At 44.1% G+C, this 22,687-nt stretch overlaps 1 protein-coding gene across 11 annotated transcripts in view; it reads right to left on the bottom strand.

Annotated features, from left to right (window-relative positions):
- The window catches only part of tenm2a (teneurin transmembrane protein 2a), a 220,585-nt gene that overhangs the window by 101,022 nt on the left and 96,876 nt on the right, over nucleotides 1–22,687 (bottom strand). The window contains exon 1 of one of the 11 annotated variants that reach the window (XM_079671452.1): nucleotides 11,418–12,137. The exons of 9 other annotated variants lie outside the window; for them this stretch is intronic. In XM_079671452.1, coding sequence (XP_079527578.1) covers nucleotides 11,418–11,469 — 52 coding nt within the window. In that variant the 5' untranslated portion in view covers nucleotides 11,470–12,137. Of the gene's footprint in view, nucleotides 1–11,417; nucleotides 12,138–22,687 lie in introns of those variants that run through there. One more of the 11 variants, XM_079671444.1, reaches the window with a different exon arrangement.

The following is a 22,687-nucleotide window of genomic DNA, read 5'->3' on the forward strand; positions in this document are numbered from 1 at the left end:
CTCTCTCTTTCTGCATGCTCTACGTCCCTCACCCTCTGTCTCTTGCTCTCCATCTGTGCATGTGTGTAGGTACATTCCTTCTCCATTAGCTGCTTCTGTAGCGGTACACTGTGTGGAGTACAGGGGGGTTTGGAGGTAAGACACAAGGACGACAGAGAATAATGGACGTGGCTGAATGTAGTCCCCTTGTCCACATACTGTCACTCATAAATGATGCGCTGGAGAAAACGAGAGGGTTTTAGGTGGGATTGTATGGGAAGCAGGAACCAAACACACAGCCGAAGCAGGAACCAAACACACAGCCGAAGCAGGAACCAAACACACAGCCGAAGCAGGAACCAAACACACAGCCGAAGCAGGAACCACACACACAGCCGAAGCAGGAACCAAACACACAGCCGAAACAGGAACCGAATTGCACAATTTGCAGCTTGGCAGCGTCGCCGCACTGTGTTTAAGTGGGATTGTTTTGTGTATCTGTAATTCTTTCTGCATGTCTGTGGTGAGAGATTGTAGCCTAAAACATGAGGCATGTGTGAGATGGATAAAAATAAACATTAAAATGAGCTGCTTTTAAAGCCATCCTAAAAACAAAACACCTTTGATACATTTCACCCGGCCGTCAATCTCACGTTTTTCCGATTCTCTCTATTTATTCGGCTGCCCGTTTATTCTCAAAGATGAGCTTTTACAGGGTGTGATATTGGCAAGTGGCCCTTTTTCAATTTGGGTGGCCTTGATCACGGTCATGCAGCTAGCAGAAGAGACGAAAAATTGCGGACGCAGAACCCTAGCTGTGTTTGGAAAATATCCTTTGGCTTTTATATCAGAAGCTTTGGTGTCAGTGTGCAGCTCCGGCGGTCCGAGTGGTTATATTCTAATCGAGACCGCAACAAAAGGCCGCCTTTCTGATGCCGATGCAGCCCGGGGTAATATCCTCGCCGTGTCCCCGGAGCGCTGTTTCAATCTCACCCGGTCGAGTATGATAGAGCAAGATATGAGGGCATGAGCATCAGGAGGAAAGGGAAAAAAAAGTATGGTTATAAACAACCTCAAGATACCGAGCGATAGGGGATGAGTCGAGGTGGAGTGTGTTTGAGGAGAAGCACTCCTCCGACTGTCTCCCCCTGTCTGTCTTCCTCCCTTTTTTTCTCTCTCTCTGCTATCCTTCTCCCCCTGCAAGCCAGTGTGTGTGTTTGAGTGGGTGAAACACTGCCACAGTCCTATAGCCTCCCGTGAGACACTACTTCAAACAGACTGGAGAAGCACTGCCAAGGGTTCACTAGCTGGATATGAGTGTGTGTGTCAGCTTTGTGTCTATACGCACAGATGCCCTTTTTCACTCACTAATCTATCTTTTTTTTTTTACATTATGCACAGTTTCAAAAACAAACTTCCATAAAAGTGCCACTTCACTTTCACCCCTTTTTTTTCCTCCCTAAACACACTCACTCCGAAACACACACATCGCAGACAGACGTGATTAAACAAATCCATGGTGTCTATTAAGCGTGAAGGCTTCCCCGCTGTGAGAGACATATTAAAACCAGGATTAGCCCAAAACAATTACAAAATGCCACAGATAGAGCCTGTACTCCCCTGGATGGCGTTGTAAAGTGTGCATGCGTGTGTGAGATGGCCTCTGTCGCCTCATGTGGGCTTTAAACTGGGAACACAGGCTCCTTTGCTCACATTGCTCTCGCTTCTTATGTTTTATTTAATACTTGGCAATTGTTGGCGAGCAGAGGCAGCGGGGACCTTGAAGCGGTACGCAGCGCTAAAATAAAAACCACTTTGAACGGTGCAATGGCAACCGCTCCACTCTCATTATGTTTGTATATGTGTCGTTACGCTCAAACTGTACCGTATGCGGTTAAAACATGTTAAGAGAGAGCAACAAATGAAGCAGAAAGGTGAAGGGGGATGATTTCCACATATTACTGGATCTGAGAGTTTTGTGCTTCACTGGAAAAATACAGCACCATTATCCTCCACCATTGCCTCTCCCACTCTAAGAACCTTTCTTATTATTTTTGTTCCTTACCTCACAATCCCTGTCTTTCCTTCAGACTCTCTGGAGCAACATTTGTGCCACTTCTCACCATGTCACATTTGCATATTTGTACTCTTCTTCTCCTTCTCTCACACTTCTACAGCAGGTCTTTTCCGATGGGCTTCCTGTGTGTCGCTGGGTGAAAAAAAAAAAAACTCTTACGTCTCGTCTATAAATCATTAAACGGCTTTGCCTCAAGATACATAAGCTGACTTGCTTGTACAATATGAAACGGCGAGAGCACGTAGCTCAGCTGGTGTGTTTGCCGTTCCCAGAGTAAGAACAGAGACTAGTGGATCTTCATGTAGCTACGATGCACTTGTGGAACAAATTACCAGAGGATCTGAGTTGTACATTTCTTTGCATGCATATAAGTATTTGACTTTGAAGTGGGCTCTTTACATCCAGTTCTAATCTCTTTAATGTTAATATTTGCCTTTAATTATTCCGTTTTAATTCTGTTTAAACACTTTGTGTGAGTCAAATCCTTCAAGTATTCATACAAAAATGCTATATGAATAGACTTTTCTTTTCCTCCTTTTTTTTAACTCTTTCCTCTGTCACTCTCCATCACATCCTCCTCGGCAGAAGAAGAAGAAGTGGGAAGTCTACCTGCTGGATAATCCTGCATTACATCCTTAATCTCCTCAACGCTCACACACACACACACACACACACACACACACACACACACACACACACACACACACACACACACACACACACACACACACACACACACACACACACACACACACACACACACACACACACACACACACACACACACACACACACACACACACACACACACACACACACACACACACACGCAATCTGACACCTCTCACATAGTGGACTGTCACTACAGGGGTCTGACATCGGGGCTGTCTAGGAATATCTTAAGGACCAAAGGAAAAAAAGGTAAAAAACAAGAAAATGAGTTCGAGGTATATATGTGCGTGTCGGTGAGAAGGGGCCAAGGCGAAAGTTGAAAGAGAAAATAAAAACAGTGTGAGATATCGAGGCACAGCAGCAGTGAGTAACAGACAGCGAGGGATGAGCGCAGACGGAGGAGTGTGTGTGTCTCCGAGCAGTGGTTCTCATTAAGAAGTGGCTGCGGGGTCCAGTCACTCGACATTGATTTGTTTAAAATCCAAAGCTCAGCCATCGACAAGCTAGGCATCCTCTAGTCTCCGTCAAAGCCAACAAATGCGCACGGAGAGAGTGCGAGTCAATGACCAATAACGTATTTTTAAATCCCCGAAACGCACTCAAGCCAGTGAGTCATATTATGACACCTGTACTTAACACGGTAATATTTAAAAAGAAAATCAAAGTCCAAATTAAATCTGTCTAATTTCTTCTGTGGACCCCGACACAAATCTGAACTCCTCAAACACTTAAGTGTTTGCCTGGTTTCAAATACTCATTGTCATGTACATGTGGTTCCATGTGTGTGTGTGTGTGTGTGTGTGTGTGTGTGTGTGTGTGTGTGTGTGTGTGTGTGTGTGTGTGTGTGTTCATGGCTGAACAGCCTATGAATAGAGGCCTTAGTCAATCAATAGCAATCTACGGCCAGCCTTCGCAATGCTAATGGAACTCTGGAGGAGCTGGCATTTGGCCAGTGTGACTGCAGCATCAGTCTGAAAACACACACACACACACACACACACACACACACACACACACACACACACACACACACACACACACACACACACACACACACACACACACACACACACACACACACACACACACACACACACACACACACACACACACACACACACACACACACACACACACACACACACACACACACACACACACACACACACACAGATATAGAAAAAGGTGAAAGAGACAAGAGGTGAGAGTTACAATGTGTGTCAGTATGAGAGACAAAGACAGAGAAGGAGACAGAGAGAGGGGGGACATGCATAGAGTGAGATGGATGTGTGGCGTGACATTGTTTAGGTGATCAGGGATGATCGATGGAATCATTTCACTGCCCCCCCGGCCCTGCTGCACGGCCCATCTCCCCTCATCTCCCCCTTAAGCAGTGGTCATTAGGAACACACACGCACATAGTGACACACATGCAGGCTGAGTTTCACTCTGTCATCATCCCTAAGGCAAGGTCACAGAACACTTTCCTGTTTGGTCTGGCAGCTGTGTGCCTGTGTGTGTGTGTGTGTGTGTGTGTGTGTGTGTGCGTGTGTGCGTGTGTGTGTTTGTGTGTGTGTGTGCACGTGTGTATGTGTGTGTGTGTGTGTGTGTGTGTGTGTGCCTGTGTGTGTGTGTGTGTGTGTGTGTGTGTGCCTGTGTGTGTGTGTGTGTGTGTGTGTGTGTGTGTGTGTGTGTGTGTGTGTGTGTGTGTGTGTGTGTGTGTGTGTGTGTGCATTTGTAAATTATGAGGAGGGAGAGATCCCTCGTAATGTACAGAAAAAGGCCTTATATATTGAGTTACAAAGTCGCTTGACGGCTTGTTCGCGTAGCTCAACTAAAGTGACCTTTACAAGTCTTTTCAGAGTCGACAGTTCAAACTGAATATACTGTACTGAATATACTGTACTGAATATACTGTACTGAATATACTGCGCAAATCCCTCCTGAGCTGTAAATATGCCAGAAAAAATACAAAAGCCCTGCACCTCTCTGTTTAATCATCTTTTTGCGAAAGCGAACACATTAAGTCGAGTTAATTGAGAGAAAGCTGAAAAAAACAAATATCTCAGGCGAGTGTGTCACCCACCTCGCAAAATTGATGGACGCCTAATGCACCTTTTTTGCAGGAAAAGCAATTTCAACTGTGTTCATCAAAGTGATTCAAAAGTAATAAAACTAACTCTATAATGTAAAAATGTCTCCGGGAAAGACAAGGCTTGTAGTGCTTGCAGTGATTTAAGGGACGCATGTAATCGATCATATCTTTCTTAAAAGTGAATATGACAGCAGGGAATAATTATTTACTGCAAGGTAGTGGTTATAAACTTGACGTCAATCTAGTATCTGTATCTATTACAACCATTTTGCCATTAGCATACTTCAACTGTTTATCAATTGTTTGAGCTACTTTACCATGGAAAGGGAAAATTACATTAGATTTTTGGATGGTCATAGTTAGTCTTTTTTTAGACAGTCCAAATATGAAGGCTCTTTTAATGTTATAATGTAATTCGACCTTACTTCCCCTTTCATTTTTTGCAAAATAGTGAATTAAAATATATTTAAAATGATCATTTAAACTCAGGGTCATCTCATTATATTGCAAATAGGAGCCAACCTTTGAAATTAAAACATTTACTTTGATAATTTAGCAAATGGTTATTTAAAATATTTAATTTTGAATGTGTAACTTGCGTCCTTGTAGAGTTCAGTAGATTGTAGGGAAACTGTTTCATATTGTATATGCTCATATAGTCCAGGATATTTTTGAGCATTAATCCTAATATGGAAGCTGTTTTTATGATATTAAGACACCTTTTCTGACAGTTGGTGAGAAATGAATCCTGAAATTCAACTCTTTCTTTGTCGTTGTTGGAGGCTCCTTACACCTATACAGTACCATATTCACCATTATTGGCTATTTGATGGGAGTGGTCTCCCGCTCAAGGCTTGAAAGGTGGCGGTCCTGCTTTTTCATCACTTATTAATATCCTTTAGGTAACTATTTTAACAATTTATTATTATGCTTTTTGTATAGGCCTTTCTAAATGCCTACTTACACGTTTTTAAGCCTTCTTATAGCATTACATCGCAAAACCAGCTCACTCAATAGGATGGATGTTTCGTTCTTATAAATATATATTCTATTGAATACATACAGTACATATCTTCAGATACATTGCTATTCCACTTTCCTTTCACGTATCACCTGGCAACTGCAGTAAACCCTGGGGCCAAGTACCCTTGGGAATCTCTGCTATAGGCAAAGGTACTTCCTGACAAAATATAGGCAGAATTGTATGATTGCAGCTCCTCCACTTAAAACAAGTAACCTCGTTTCTACTAATGCACAGCAAGAACATCTTCCCTCTCTGTGCTTGGGAAACAATCCTGTATCTGACCTATTTCTGCTTCAGACGCAGCGCAGCAAACCACCTGCACGTCTCCAGCAGAAGCGGCGCTCTTTGAAATTGCCGGATGCGACTCCCTTCTAACGCGCGAAGCCACTGTCCTCACCCCATCCCTTAGAATTGCTTTCACATCTGTCGCAACGTGCCACCCAGGGAGGCAGCAAGCGGCCGGCGGGGCGGAGTGACTCACAGTCTGGGCTGGAGGAAAAGGGAAGTCTCGCCTCCTTTTTTATGTTAATAAAACAGACCTGAGGAGAGTGTTCTGGAGGAAGATATTCAGGAGACAGAACAAAAGAAGAGGTGAAGAGTTCAGGAAGCTGGAGTCAGTGCTTTGGGGAGAAGGATATTAAATATGAAGGGAGGTGAGAATGAAACGTGGACGGGCGGCGGAAGCAGCAGAGAGGCCGAGATAGCAAAGAAATGGGGGACATTAGATAAGATGAATAATGGTATAGAGAGCGCTTAGTCTGGTTTGGAGTTTACAAACAACAGCGTGATGAGTCATTGAGTCACCGCTGTTGCGACTACCCCAGAAGCTATAATGAGGCTGTGTGGATGAACAATGGCACCTCTAAGACAAAAAACCCTTTTCAGCAGAAACACGGGGATCAATTTGTCACTTCGGGATGACTGTAATTGTGACACTTTCATCTGTCACATAGTTAGCTCTGGCACGGATCGATCACTTAGAGTGTTAACGTTGCATAGCTAACAAATGGGATAACACAGCATCTCGCTTTGATTGACGATACAATGCTTTCTTGCTTAGAGGAAAATTAAAAGGTGAATGAACATGATGAATAACAGTGTAACAAATATTTGTCTTCTTTATTAATATGTAGCGTGAAGGAAGTGAAAGGATTTAAATGAACTGGAATGGCAGCTTTTGTTTTCTTTTTATAAATTAGCGTGAAGAAAAAAAAGCTGGTGATAAGAGGAAAATGACGGTGTGGATGGAGGGCTGCTTAGAGATATGAGAGGAGTGGGATGTGTTGGGGTATAGGTGACACACATGGCAGCGCCACATGCAGATGGTTCACATGAGCAGCCAGGGTAGTGAAGCATAAAACCAGCCAGCTCACTGATCAGGCACACACACACACACACACACACACACACACACACACACACACACACACACACACACACACACACACACACACACACACACACACACACACACACACACACACACACACACACACACACACACACACACACACACACACACACACACACACACACACACACACACACACACACACACACACACACACACACACACACACACACACACACACACGCTCAAAAAAGCATGCCGAGAACACCAGTTAGCTTGCCAGCCCTTAACTCACCCAAATCACCACTGTGAAAATGAATACCTCCAACCATCCATACAAAAAAACAGCAGGGCCCTCCGTGGAAGACACACACACAGACACACTTACGCTGGAAAATCAATAAATGCATTAAATATTAACATAGGCAAATGCAATCATACAATTTGGAAACCTTTCGGAAGCATTTTCCTTTTAAAGTCGAATCAATAAAAAAGCTAAAATTTTAATATCAGACGTGTAAATCTAAATGATCTTCTTCTAAAAACACTGAGATTGACTGCGGGGGCTTTTCCATGCACACAAACACACGCAGGTGCTTACCTGATGAGAGACGAGACAGATTACTGAAATACAACATTCTCTTTTCGACGATTTCAAAACATGCACACAAAGCCCTCAAAGCGCATGAATTTGACACAAAACGCACGGGTGCTGATGGCCATACACACAATAAAGCACGGTGCGTCGGGGAGGACACAGGGGGCTGAAAGCAATCTTCCAACTGACCTTGAGTGGGGAGGACAAAACGTGTGATGGAGGGAGAAAGAAAAAAAACAACCCAATGCGATGGAAAAGCAGTGAAATACATAATCTATCTCCACTGGCAGAGGGAAACAAATGCTTTCACTATGATTGAGGACACATCGCCCTTAAACATCGACACACGCACATATATGCACACACATTTTGGCTTAGAGAACACTCTGTGTAAAACTGAAGGCAGAGGAAAAACTCATCTTCCTAAAGCGGGAGGGAAACGCAGAGAGAAAAGTGATGCAAGGAAGGAGAAAATCCGTGGGTGCGGAGAATAAGAGTCAGTGAAAAAGGCCAGAATAGGTGGAAACAAAGAGGGAGCGAAGCAGACAGAGACAGATGGAGGGAGTAAAGAGAGGGAAGGGAGAAAGAGAGATGACTGCAAGTGACCGGCCTTTGTAGATGACTGTCGTTGCTCACTTTCGAGTCAGCTTCACTGAGGCAAAGTCTTAATGACTCATGGCCCAATACTCTGCATAATCAAGCTGTGCATGTGTGGGTCTGTGCGTGTTGGCGTGTGTGTGTGCGTACGAGCCACTAGTCTTGTAACAGAGAACTTTATTACCATCTGTTCCCACACATGCTTATTTGTTTAGCCGTGACACGCACGTCTTCTTCAATCGCTTTGCCATTTTCTCTCTCTCCCGCTCTGCGCCTCTTCCAATCACCTCTTCCTTGTGCGTGTCCTCCCATCCCCTCTGCCTCGGACCCCCACGTAGAAGAGGGTTGTGTTCCAATTATCAGCGTTGGACAATATAACCAAAAGAAAAAACAAAACACGGCCATCATCAGTGCCTTTCTAACTACCCTCGCTCGCCGTGGTGAAATGGAATTGTGCTCCAGCTACTTTAATCAAAGCATGTTGTGTGTGTGTGTGTGTGTGTGTGTGTGTGTGTGTGTCAGCCTGTGTCACTGTGTGTGTGCCTCAGTACCTGCAGAGGCCATTAGGTGGAGCTGGTGACTGAATGAGAGGACGAGAGGCAGGACGAATGGCAGGGTGAAATGCAAGGGAAGGCTCACTCCCTTCTACCTGTTATCACCAATTTTTTCTGGCAGTGTGTTTTTAAGATGTCCGACAGTGTGTTGTAGGCTGGATTGCTTGTGTACAGGAGCATCCATTATTTATGGTACGCTTGGAGGAGATAGTAGTAGTAGTAGTATTTTATTGGTTGAAAAAAACATAACAGAAGAAGAATAAAATCCTATTTGTGCACCATGACACATTTAAAGGCACAGAACAAACACTGTGACGGACCCTTTTTCATGCCATACATTTTAATTAGTCATGGCAGGGAAAAGCACAGGTGTGGCTAATAACCTTAACGATGTCCAAATAAACAACCATGCACAGCATCAAAGTCCCCAGTCTGGAATGCAGCCATCGTTAATGTCATTAATTGCACCTATGCCTGTTCTGCTTCGGTAAAAAAAATTCTGCAGTGGAAAAAACTTAAATAAAGGTTTAATTAGAGATCTCAGCCTAATGTTACAACCAAATATCACTGAGGATTTATCCGCAACAAGATTTCCCGCGACAAAAAACCCCACCAGACTATCCCCGGAATTCGTGAAAAAAACCGACAAACGCGCACCTGTGCAACCGCAGATCTCGTTGGCAGTTCAGAGAAAAAAGGGACGGTAGCCCGGAGGAAGGGCAGGTGTCCACAGATGGAGCGCTCTCTTTTTCTCTGCCACAGATGGACCCAATCACACCTATTTCTCTCTCACATGCCCTGTAGCCACATTACCAGCGTGAGTGTGGGTGCACGTCTGACTTGTTTATTGTCACATAAAAGGGGTGTGTTGGGAATAAGTCTCTTAATATGCGTACTTCTGGGGTGTTTATAGCCGAGCACATGGGGTGTTTACTAAGTAGAACCCTGCTCACTACAAAGAGTAAACACTGGCCTTCGATCAATACAAGTCAGTAAGTGTGTTTGTGATTGTGTTGCACATTCCCTAGAACACACGTTATACGGCATGAAAATGAATCCTAAAATTCCAAATCTCTGCTGGTTTAGGATTAATTTCATATCATATTTGCATGCATGGTGACAGATGAGCACGTGTGAGGTGGCCTGCAGAGGTTCTGTCTGTCTCAGATGGCAGGGGGTCCCGCTAGCCAATGGGACCACCCGCTCTGTAAAGCAGGAAGTGAACCAGCGATCTGTCATCTGTCTCCATAAACATACCAGTCAGGACCCTCCTAATTAGTCACCATGGAAACCATAGCTAATTCCCTGGTCTGCCATGCCAATCACGTCCTGTCTGTGGCAGCAATCAGAAAGGCACATTTATCCACCGCTGGGCTGGATCCATGTAACAGATGTGTGTGTGTGTTCACGGGTGTGTGTGTGTTTATGCGTGTGGGCGGTTCAGTGAGTTTGAGCATGTGAAAGGCCTGTATTTCCTTTGACAATGTTGCCTTTATATTTTAGCGAGAATAAAAAAAATCCCGTATTACGCCTGTCTAGCTTGTAAATTCATAATGTGTGTTCAGATAGGAGGCAGATGTGTCAGGGCTGCTGTGAGGGGTGTGTGCCGTGTTGTGATTGTCTGTGGGAAACTGTTTGATTAGCTTGACGAGCGCTAGCAATCCCCTCACACCCACAAAGCAATCAAACAACCATTATATGACAGAAAATCACAAATACACACATGGATGCAAACACGGAGACACACTTCACCTTTTCCCTGAGGTCAAACATCAACACACTCAACACAACACCACCCCTGCTGCTCCAAATAACCTGCACGAGCTCACAGCTAATCAGATTTTTAAATCAAATCACATCTAAATATTCAATCAAATAATCAGCGATTGAATTACAAAGGCAAATACCTCGAAATAACCTTGTAAATATTGAGGACCACACACATGAAATAATTATGGATTGGAGTGGAACAGGGACATCCCGTGTCCCGTCCATTTCTTGCCATCAGCTACCTGTCAATCGCTGCAATTACCATCAACTGGAACGTGCTCACCAGAAATCTGAGGACACACAAGGGCACCTGGAAAAAAAAACACACACACACACGCGGGGTTGCAGGATTGCAATTCAAACAGCACGTACTGACATTCCCGGATGCCAATCATAACTTCAAGCGCACATCAAAGCCAAGTTCTATACAGATGTATGCCGTTTGATCACCGCCGCCTGCACCGTGCGCGCACATTCTCACACGGCGCCATATGCGTGGATAACCTACATAACAGCGAGGCATTCAAATCCAGGATGTAAAGGCTGGAGAAACTGAGAAATAATTCAAGGTTTTTCAGATGAGCGGCTGTCCTTCCACAGGAGAGGGAACACGGAGACAGTCAAGTTACAGCCACGCTCTATTGTTCCTCACTGAAGAGGGTACAGCACAATGTGGAAAAGAAGTATCCGAGGGTCTTACCTGTCTCGTGAGAGAGGGTCTTGGCTCTCCCGGTGTTGCCTGAGTGATGCATCGCTCCGTACTTGTCTCTGCTTCTGATTAACCCTCTGTCCTTATCTCCTCTCCTCCACACTCCACTCCTCTCCGCTCCCTTAAGAGTCCTCTTTTCTTGATTCTCAATCTTTTAGCACCCTGTTTCCACCCTCTGGTTTAAAAAGTCCTTGCTGCCTGTCGCCTCTCCCTTTCGCCGTTGTTCTTCTTCACTCTTGTTGCCCTTCTTCTTCTCCCCTCTCCCGTGTGTTTGCAGTGAAGCACAATCCGGAGCCCCGTGCCGGAGGAGGGAAACAGAGAGAGAGGGAGCAGGAGACGCACACACACTCTCTCAGCGTGGATCGACACACGTGTAGCTGAGGAGAGGAACGCCACACACTTAGGGACAAAAGATGAGCCCTGCACTGCTTTCCCCTCTGTTTTTCATCAAGACTGCAGGTCTTTTTGTCTCTCCTTTTTTGGTGCAATCCGTCACACATCAAGGCCAGCTCGGGCTTAGGGTGAAAGGATGGATGAGGAGAGTGAAAAAGAGAGTGCCTTTCAGCCTGTCGCAGGCAGAGCAGAAGAGAAGGAGAGATGCGACTGTGGCTCCATCCTCAATCTGCTCACAGCTGAGACTGAGAGCAGACTCAACACACACACTCTCTCTCTCTCTCTTTCTTTCTTTCTCTCTCTCTCCCTCTCTCTCTCTCTCTCTCTCTCCCAGCAGCGCCGCACCACCGAGATGGAGGGGGAGGAAGGTTGACGGCGGGAGCTAACGAATGAGCCAAAGGGAGAGGAAAAAGGGGCAGAGGTGAGACAGCGAAAGAGGGGAGAACGTAACGGTAGACAGAAGGAGAAGGAGGAGGAGGTTGCAACAGGGTTGGGAGAACGCGTCGGAGCTCACGAGCAACGGAGAGTGAAAGAGTGACAGAATCATGGGAATGTGACAAAGCATGCACATCAAATCGGAAAGGGGAAAAGGGATAGGGAGAGGATCAAATGGGATATAGGAGGCGCGAAAGGAGTGGGTGGCTAGAGGAGAGAGGAGAGGAACAGGAAAAGGTGGAAGGAGAGGGACGACGGGGTTGGGGGTAAAAGGAGAGAAGACAAGGCAGTGAAGCAGAGAGGCACAAGGGGGGAGGGAGGAAGGGCAGAGGACACTGCGGCGATGAAGCCAGTAATATGTCAGATCTCACATGGGCGCGCTCACGTTCGCATAATGTCCTTAAATGGGAAAATAACAATGGCAAACAGCACAGCCACAACAGAAGCATCCTTGACAAAACCCTGACCTGAAACCAAACATCACATGCCATAAAATAATTTATCCCCACATAAAAACAAGGCTAAACCAGAGCTGTCAAACTAGCCACTAAAGGTGTGTTTCATTCTCCCTTTGTCCCCTTCCCAATCACCAGCTCAGGTGTCATGTCACCAGGTGAGGGGAGGTCCTCGCAGTGGCCAGCAGAGGGCACACATCCTGTCACATGTCAACCAAAGGAGGGCTGAGGTCGTCACCAGCTCATCAACATATTGGAGTATTAACATAATCCTTCATTACTGAACACATTGATCAACACTCAGTATGCAGTTGACACATCAGTTAAATCGCTCATTAGACATTTAGAAAGCCCTGCATCACTAAAGCTGTTTATCACTTCGAGATGTTTCAATCTAAAGGGACACTATTTGAAGTTGAGATGAAATTAAGATTGTTCTAGATCACATGCCTTGGTATTTTTGATTTAAAACCATCTTGGCTAATGCGAAATAAATTAGGAGGTGCTCTTTCTTTTAGCAACCATTTTAAACCACCATTATCACGCCATCCATCCATCGCTCCAACTCTTGAAGGTTACTTGAAGAATGATGGAACTGAAATAAAAGCCGACAGTGATCTGAGAGTGAAGGAGAACAATGTAGCCTACACTGAAGAGCAGCTTAGTGAAAGCATATAGCTAACACAAAGCAGGGGTGGAGGAGAGGGGGGAGGAGAGGGGTGGTAAAGGCCAGCCCCTGAGCCACCACTCCAGAGGATGGCTGTCTGCCTCATTTTCTACCTCTTCATGTGACATTCTCTCACGCCATCTATCATCCTCAACGAGAGTCGCTGTGTGTAGGTGTGTGTAAGCTCAACATGCACAGTAGGGTAGTTTGATTACACAATCGGATTACATATTATAATGAACCCTGGTGACAATTGACTAAAATATGCAATTCGATTTAGAATATATTCATGAAGGATTAGTTAAAAGGCTTTTAAATTGAGCATTTTTTATGAAAAACTCAAATGTATTGTGACAGCCCCTAGGCCTCGGACCCAACTCCCCTGGTTAGGGAAAGATGGCCGACACCTGATTTTGGTTGACTGCTCAGCTACAAGTATGTTTGTCTTTGCTTTACAGTATATACTGATGCATGTTCACACACCCACACACTGCTGATTAACTGACTTCACAATTTAATTAGTTATTTTAACTAAATATACTTTAATTGGAAATGAATCATTTGTGATCTCCTTGTTTAGTCCGTCCTTGAGCCAGGGCCTGACAGTATTTACTTCTATTTTTTTATGATGATGAATATATAGTGGATTCTTCGATCATTTTTATCTCGAGATTAATTTGAGTGGCCTTTGGGATTTTGATAAAGGAAACAAGAACATTGAATACACATGTTGTAACACACACACACACACACACACACACACACACACACACACACACACACACACACACACACACACACACACACACACACACACACACACACACACACACACACACACACACACACACACACACACACACACACACACACACACACACACACACACACACACACACACACACACACACACACACACACACACACACACACACACACAGCTTCAAATACCTACTTTTTTCACAAAAGGTGCAACATTTTCTAAATAGGATTTGGAAGTAATCCAGAAGTATTTAAATTAGATCACGTTGTCCTTTGCCACCCAATAGATTATGTTACAATATTTGCCAGAAAATGTTCATCCAGTAACGGCCTACAAATCAAAATAATCAGACCCAACCCACCACATAGGTAACCACAGAATAAAGGCACGGTACACACACTTGCGTACACAGGTGTTCAGGTTCCATTTACCGCAGAGGGGGGGAGGGGGGAACCAAGGGGGGAGGCAAGGGGGTTTTCTCCTATGACTTCATCATATTAAAGTTGAAAGCGCGCGCAGGTAGAATCAGCAGGAGCGCATTGAGGAGACGCTGGATTTTTCTAGATGAGGTTCCGTCGATTTGTCATGATAAAAAAAAAACCCATCTGAGACAGAAACAAATTGCTTTCTTGACAACACCTTGTAATACTCCATCATGCACACGTACACACACTCACATGAACCCCTCTCACCTACACACACCCACATGTGAACGTAAAGTGATACATTTTCTCATACGGGTTATTTATCACTGCCATTCAGGATTATTTTACCTGCCATATCTGTATAACTGTATATATTACGTGTATGTGGGATACAGAGAAGCTTCCATTCAGCGCCATTCAAAAGAGAGTCTATTGAACCGATGCTTTAGTATGAAGGTTGTGAGGCTGTATGAAGAAGAAAAAGGCGATGAAGGAACAAGAAAGGAAGAATATGAAAAGGTCACAAGGACCAAGGTGAACAATGAAGGCTTAGCAGAATGAGACAAAGTTACATCTCTTGTTGTTAGGCCTAACATACAGATTAACTCAATATATTCCTTTTTCTTTTCTTAATTCTTCACTTATTTTCTGATTCTAAAACTAAGATAAGGATTGCAAGCTATCATACATAGAATCTTTCTTACATTTTCCAAGTATCCCCCCTTCCCTCAGTGACAGTTTTTGTTCTTTTCCACCCTTACACTTGCCATCCACCTACCCCTTTCTTGTTTCTCCTCCTCCTCCAACCTGTCTCTTGAAGTGAAGCACCAAGGGAGAGCAGGTGAAGTGGGGGAGAGCGCCAGAAAAAAAAAAAAGGTGGGAGGCGAATAGATGGAGAGAGAACGTGTGCTTTAATGTGCCCCCATGGGTTCAACGTGGTCATTTGTCATGAGGCTGAAAGCTTAAGAAAAGACTAGTTAACCTTTACAGCTGATCCCCGCGAGACACAGGTAAAAAACACAGCCCAGCAAAACACCTCCAGGACACACACACACACACACACACACACACACACACACACACACACACACACACACACACACACACACACACACACACACACACACACACACACACACACACACACACACACACACACACACACACACACACACACACACACACACACACACACACACACACACACACACACACACACACACACACACACACACACACACACACACACACCTTGCAGTATAGGCTTCAGAATCGATAGTGGTGAAACCGCTCTATGAGAAAGAGGGAGGAGGTTAGCATTTTCTTTTCACCACCCCCTCCTCCCTTCTTCTCAACTCTCCCTCAGCGTCAAAAGTGTTGTCTCCCTGGTCCTTGTTCTTTCCCCCCCCCACACCCTTTCCTTGTCATGCCTACACCCTGCCAGAGTAATTAATCACCTTGTGCTAATGAGCTATTAACTAATGACAGATTGACATGCCTCTGCCCGTGTGCGCATGTCTCAGTGTGTGTCTGTGTGTCTGAGTGAGCACGCCTCCAGTGTCGCCGGAGCCACCCTCAGCACGCTAATGTGATTAATAAGGTTAAGCTCCTATTAAGGGGGGGGAGCACTAGAAGTACGCAGCACACACACCTGACGACACAAAAGTGGAAGTTCATGCAAAGAAACGCAAATAAAGAACATTTCTTCCATCCATGAGGCAAAGGATGATGAGTGTCGGCCTGGTGTCGGCCTGCTGGAAGTTGTAAATAAAACGAGGGCACGGAGGAAAATAATACTTCATACCTTTCACTATATATTCTCATTACCCAGAGGCAGACTGTGCCATACACTAATTACATCTCAGGGAAAGAGGAACCGCAACTGAGTTAGAAATGTGCTTTTTATCAAAACCTACGACCACATTTTGTTTATTTGTTGCATGGAAACTCTCAGTCGTTTGTCGAAGTCTTTACAGTCATTCACTACAGTAGATGACTCACTCCAGCCCGTGGAGATCATCAGCGAGTGTGCTTCGCTTGCTGTTCGTGACAAAAAAAACACCCCCTCCTCACCAACTTTCTGTCCTCCCTCCACTTTCAAGACTGTTTTCAGGGCCACGGACAGCTACACAAAAGCATTATGAAGAAATGTGAAATGCCCTACAACAATGTCCTTGTTTCGGTGCAAAGTGTGATACTCTCCTTCTTTGCAACAACCCTCACCTCCTAATAGACTGTGTACCAAACGATTACAGGACAAATAGAGGCTCTACATCAAATTGAAAGTGTTGGTAACAGTAAAAAATTGCAGTACCTGGAGTCTGTTTAATCAGATCTAAAGCCTGTGCGTTTCAACTCCACGAGAAATGTACTTACAGCCAGATCATTTGATACTCAGAGGAATCCTTGCACTACATAATAGAGAGTCTTCCCCAGCTGCACGTGGGTGCATATGTGTAACTGTGAGAGCGTGTGTGCGTGTGCCAGAGCATGTAGTGTACTGTATGTGCTGCTCTGACCTAACAGTGCGTCCCTCCGGAAAAGTTTTGGCGCATATCGAGTCTCATTTGCATTCTCGCAGCTCTCTCATTTTTTCTGGGGCTTTAGAAGTGAACAGCTGCTTAATGGTCATAGCTCTTCAGAGACAGGACATTGGGAAGCACAGAGGGGGTTAGCCCGGGTTTCTGCACTACCAAACACACACACACACAGACGCAGGCACGCGAGCACTCGCCGAGCCACACACCAGGTAAAGCGTGCTGCAGCCATGGCTCTGAGAGTGAGATGTGACCATTTAGCAGATGTTTTTGTTTCCCAAAAGTGACTTTCGAGGCTTTTCACACTGTTGAATTTAACTACAACGGAAAACAAAGCTAGGCACACATGCATTAAATTGAAGCTGATGTGACAAGAGAGAGAAATCCTTTTCTCCGTATGGCAAAAACAATACTTTAAAAGAAAGGATTTGTGCCGATTTAAAGCTTGTCATGAGCAAACTTCATATTCTTATATGCTCAAGGCAGTGAAGGGTGTCAGTGTGATCTAATTAAAAAAGCAAAAATGGGGGTTAAGGCGGATTTTTGGGATATAGGGAATTTGAGGCATTTTTCAGTATTTTGTGGAACTTGCAAATTCAAATAAACCCTGAACCACGGACACATTCACAAGCACATTCATCAGACTGTATTCATCTCCACACTCATTTATCAGTAGCAAACATCACAGACACACACAGATGGGTCGTGTTTCATGAGATGCCAAAAGCAGCGATTGGGTACGAGACAAGTGAGAGACGATTTTCGCCTCGCAGTGTGTGAGTGGGGAGAGCCTTCTCAGCAGGGAGCCTCACGTCTTGACCTTTACATCTCCCAGATTACTCACATGTCCTTTGTTTTAACAAAAGCACATTTCCCTAAAACAGGTTAAGGCGACGCACACGGAAGTGCACACACAAAGCAACAAATCGATTGATTGACAGTTTTATTGACCCAGGTATCATGGCTTTTTGGTCACAGGAGCCATAAATAAACATAAGAAAAACAACCTTCGGAATACATTTGATCTTTCTAAAACAAACAAACAAACAAATTAATTGAATATGGCTGTTTTGACTTAACTAGGATAAAAACAGTGATATGTTGAGGATGTCTTCAAGAAAGAAACAATTACAAATAATAAAAAATACATGTATTTGATTTCTATGTTGGCCCTCTCTTACAGGTCAATACAATTACAAATTATTATTTTATTGGCTTGAGAACTTCATGAATTTTCCATATTTTGTGAGAATTATTTATAAACAGAATTGTGAGAAGTTCTGTTTGGACTCCAGCTATACAACATGGTTAAACACGATGGATTCTGATGAACCTCCATAGATAGTGCTTTTCACATAGCAGGTTTCAAAGACCTCTTCAAAGTTTAATATCGCTTTGTTCTCTGTTGGGATTTATTTTCCGGAAACCGTACATAAAACATGCAATATTTTCTAACTTGGTGCACAACAATGCTGAAAGGTTCTAAAAATGACGTTTTAATCAGATGGATTGCTTACAAATGGTTCTCACCATGGTTACGACTGAGCAGAAGACTAGCAGCTAACGATGCTAACATTGCTGATAGCGTTAAAAAAAAAAAACAGTGTTGACAGAGCTGACAGTTTAAAACTCAGGGGGATACTTCTCTCAGTGTGAAAGGTTGTCACCTGGAGTTTTGAGCAGAGTGATTGCTTCCAATTGGTTCTCACCATGGCTACGGCTAAGCAGAACGAGAGCAGCTAACAACGCTAACTATGCTAATAACATCAACAACGATATTTGTGTTGACAGAGCTAATAGTGTTAAACTGTGAGGAAGCCACCAAAAGTGTGTGATCCCAAACAATGTCGAAATAAAGGAAATAAGTAGAGCAAATTCACAATACATATCCAACCGCCGTATATTCAGCATTCCTTTTCATAACTCGCAGTAATAACCGTATAAACCGCCTGGGGGATCGACAAACAAACCCCAAATCACATCAGAATTAATTAACATGCAGTCAGGTAACAGATGATTAACTCCAACAAGTATGTGTTCAAGATTGACGGGGACTGGATAAAAATGAAAATAAATCCTGCCTCTTTCATTTTGAGTGGCTCCTACAACTTGGGAATAGCTGTTGAATGGTTCACTAACAAAGTGCCTTAAACTCACCACAGTCAAGCAGGTGTGGGTGATTACATTAATTAACATACATTGCGTAGCTTGAATTATTGTTTAAAAGTGTTTATGATAAATGGCAGAGGTTGGGTGTAACACTTTACTCATGGGCTCAGCATACACAGAATAACAATAAAAGATGGGTGCAGAAATAAGGGTTCAATAGAGGCATACATAAAGGTAAATACCCTTAATGAAAAGAGCTAAGAAAAACACAAAAATAAGAGACAACAGCCTGCCAAATCTCACATATCTGGATGATGATGAGGAGCCAGATAGCAGGAGCAGGGAAGGACAGCTCTCATATAGAGACAAATGACCTCCCAACATCAGACACGGTGGGCTGGGGGAGAATCAAAGCTTGGATACATAGAATAGAGAAGGCAAAAAAGACACTGAGAGAGAAAAGGAGAGCGAGATCAAACACAAGGATTGATGGGCTTGTAATTTTCTCTATTCTGCCTGCTAAAGATGATGAATCCCTCTATGGGGAATTTAATCAGACTCCAACAAAGAGCACACACATAAGCAGGGCTGCAACAAACCTGTCAAGTAACCAGAACAGTACAAACAAAATACAGAGCTTTTGTGTATCCCTGTGTGACTCCAAGGCACACATTCTCAAATGTTGGGCTCAAATCAAAGTTTTTGTGTCCATCCATCAACAAACAATATAGTTGAAGGATGTGCATTATTTTTAAGGATGCACACACAGTAACAAGAGAAGATACCGAGGGACAGCATGCATGTACTTCCAAGGGAACAATGCTGTAAAAGTGTGTGTCCTTTGTTGGTTCTCTTCTGGGCATGAATGCTGCCTCTTTACCAGACTGAATAGATTACAATGCCAATGCCACACAGATCGATAGACACAAGCTATGGCCAAATTAATTGCTTGTGACAACGTAGAGGAAGACAGCAGAACTTGGGAGGAGGAGGAAGAGGAGGAGGAGGAGGAGGAAGAGGAGGAGGAGGAGGAATCGGCTGGATGGGGAAGCGCTGTAAATGTTGGGAGCGCATGAGCTCATTGTCTGGCTGAATGGTCCATGCTTAAAACAGTCATTGTTAGTCAATAAGCAATTTCAATGTGAGAGGCTTGCTGAACGTCCAGTCTGTTAATTCATTTACACCCTTGGCATTATTTAAGAAATAGAGAAGACATTGAGAAGAAGAGGATATTATATGGATAGAGAGAGTTTGGAGGTTACTGTCAATATGATGGATAAATCGAGAGAGTAGGGGCTCCCGGAAGGAGAGGTGTAAAAATAGGATAGCACCTCTCCCCTGACTCCTCTCCTCTCAGACGATTTATCCAATCCTGGGGCACCTACTCCCCCCCTCCCACTATCCCTTCACCTACGACTTGCCCTGCACCTCCTTCTCCAGACATCATCTCCCAGCATCCTTCCTCCTCTGTGTCCATTTACTCACCCCCTTAAACCTACACCCAACGCAGAGGAAAGACAAAACCTCTTCATCCCACAAGGTGTTCCTCTTCATCGCACTTAGCTGTAGAGGCTTTCAAATGTTTTACTGCTCTGATCCCAGATGAAATGCTGTTTCAGTATACTTTGCTCTTGTTTGATCAAAAACCTATATTTACCCAGAGGGATTTTGCTCACAGGGTCCTTTTTATTTTGGCTGTCTCGCCTCGCTTTGCATTCATGCTGTTGCACAGATTCAACACATTCAAGCGGGTGGCCAATGAGGGATGCTAATGGAAGGCGCTCAGAGCTCCACTTATTGTCTTGTGTGTCCTAAATGCTCAACAAGCCAAACAGCACTGAGACTACTAACGCGGGAATAGAAACAGTCCTCCACTGTTTTCCAGACCAAGTTTTTGGCCAAGTCTCAGTTCCATTCTTCTTCTGTCCTCTCCGATATCTATCACTTTCTTACTCATTAACCCCCAACCCCCCCCCCCCCCCCCCCCTCTTCGCCATCCCTCTATTCCTTTTCCTCTCTCCAGAGAGGAAAAAACAAACAGCTGTCAGGGTCAGACTTGCAGATGAATTCCAAATGACTTTGAAGGGCAGAGGGGCCGACCAACTTTCTCCAGAGGAGAGGCCGGTTACAAACACTGCACATGCATGCAAACAGCATTGAATAAATATGGCCCAATCCTCGACCCACACATACATCACACAAAGTGCAGCTGCTCTTTGAATCAATACTGCATCTTAAGTCGGCCCACTGTCAAGGTGAAGCAGTTTGTGTGAGCACAGTGGATCTGATGGTGGTGTGTGCGTGCGTGCGTGCGCGTGCGTGCGTGCGTGTGTGTGTGTGTACAAGTGGCTAATGCTGGCTCCCATGTGATGACAGATGCCGTGAAGCTCAATAAACAGAAGTGCATTGTGGGCAGGTTTGCTCACTTCCTCTGGCTCAGATTTATTTCAGGAGTCCTTCTCTAAACTTTCTCAAGACATAAGGAGTCAATTTCACCTTCGCTAGCTCGACACCCGTGGCTCAATTTGCAGCTCTCGCTGGGTCAAGAAGAGTCGATGAATCACTTTTAATCTTATCAATCATATCTATGTGATATCTCTCCATCATGTCTGTTGTCTGAGTCCACTCTCTATCACTGTCTGTTACCATTCATCCATCACAGATGAGAGAGACTTTTACATTATTCAGCGGAGCTAAGTCAATGTTTAATCACGACATTTACATCACTCTCAATTCTTTCTTGCCGATTTCTCTCTAATGGGGTCGATACCAAAGTCTAATTTGATTATGCAAGAAACATATATATTTAAACTATAACGTTTTTTGTGAAATAGCTTTAGAAAGGCCATGGAGAAATGTGAGAAAAAACAACAAAGTGTCCTGGCTCACTTTCACAGTTCTAATGGATGACAACATTACAGCGCGGTCAAAGAGGTGTGCTGCACTTACTTTTTATATTGTCTTTAGTGCCAAATAACTGATTGCAAACATTATTAGTGAAGACTGCAACTAGGCCTCATGTTGTGAGTAATAATGAATACTTAGAGACAGGACCGAAAGCAGTTGCTCTGTAATACTTCAAGGGGATCATTATATAGATTGCTTATACAAATTGATTTCTTTGTAGTTCCCATGATCAGCTAATTAATTAAATGATAGTTTAGCTTTGGGGATTTATTCCAAAGTCACACAATCCACTCCTTAGTCTGCTTGCTTTGACACTACATGAACCTATTAGAGTCCCATTACAGTGCCACAATCAACCTTTTGAGATAAAAAAACATTAGTGAGGGGTTTGGTTTCGTAAAACCCACAGAACAGCTTCTGCTTTAAGGCATGGCTAGCTTGCGTTTAACATGTTGCTAAAATTTGGTTGCTAGCACAGTGTAGCAAACACTGCGCTGTTTAGCATTGGTTGTAGTAGAAGATGCCCTAATGATTTGTCTGTTACTTGTTGCTGGTAAGTACATTTTGTTT

This window comes from Notothenia rossii (assembly GCF_949606895.1).
Source record: "Notothenia rossii genome assembly, chromosome: 3".
Lineage (NCBI taxonomy): Eukaryota > Metazoa > Chordata > Actinopteri > Perciformes > Nototheniidae > Notothenia > Notothenia rossii.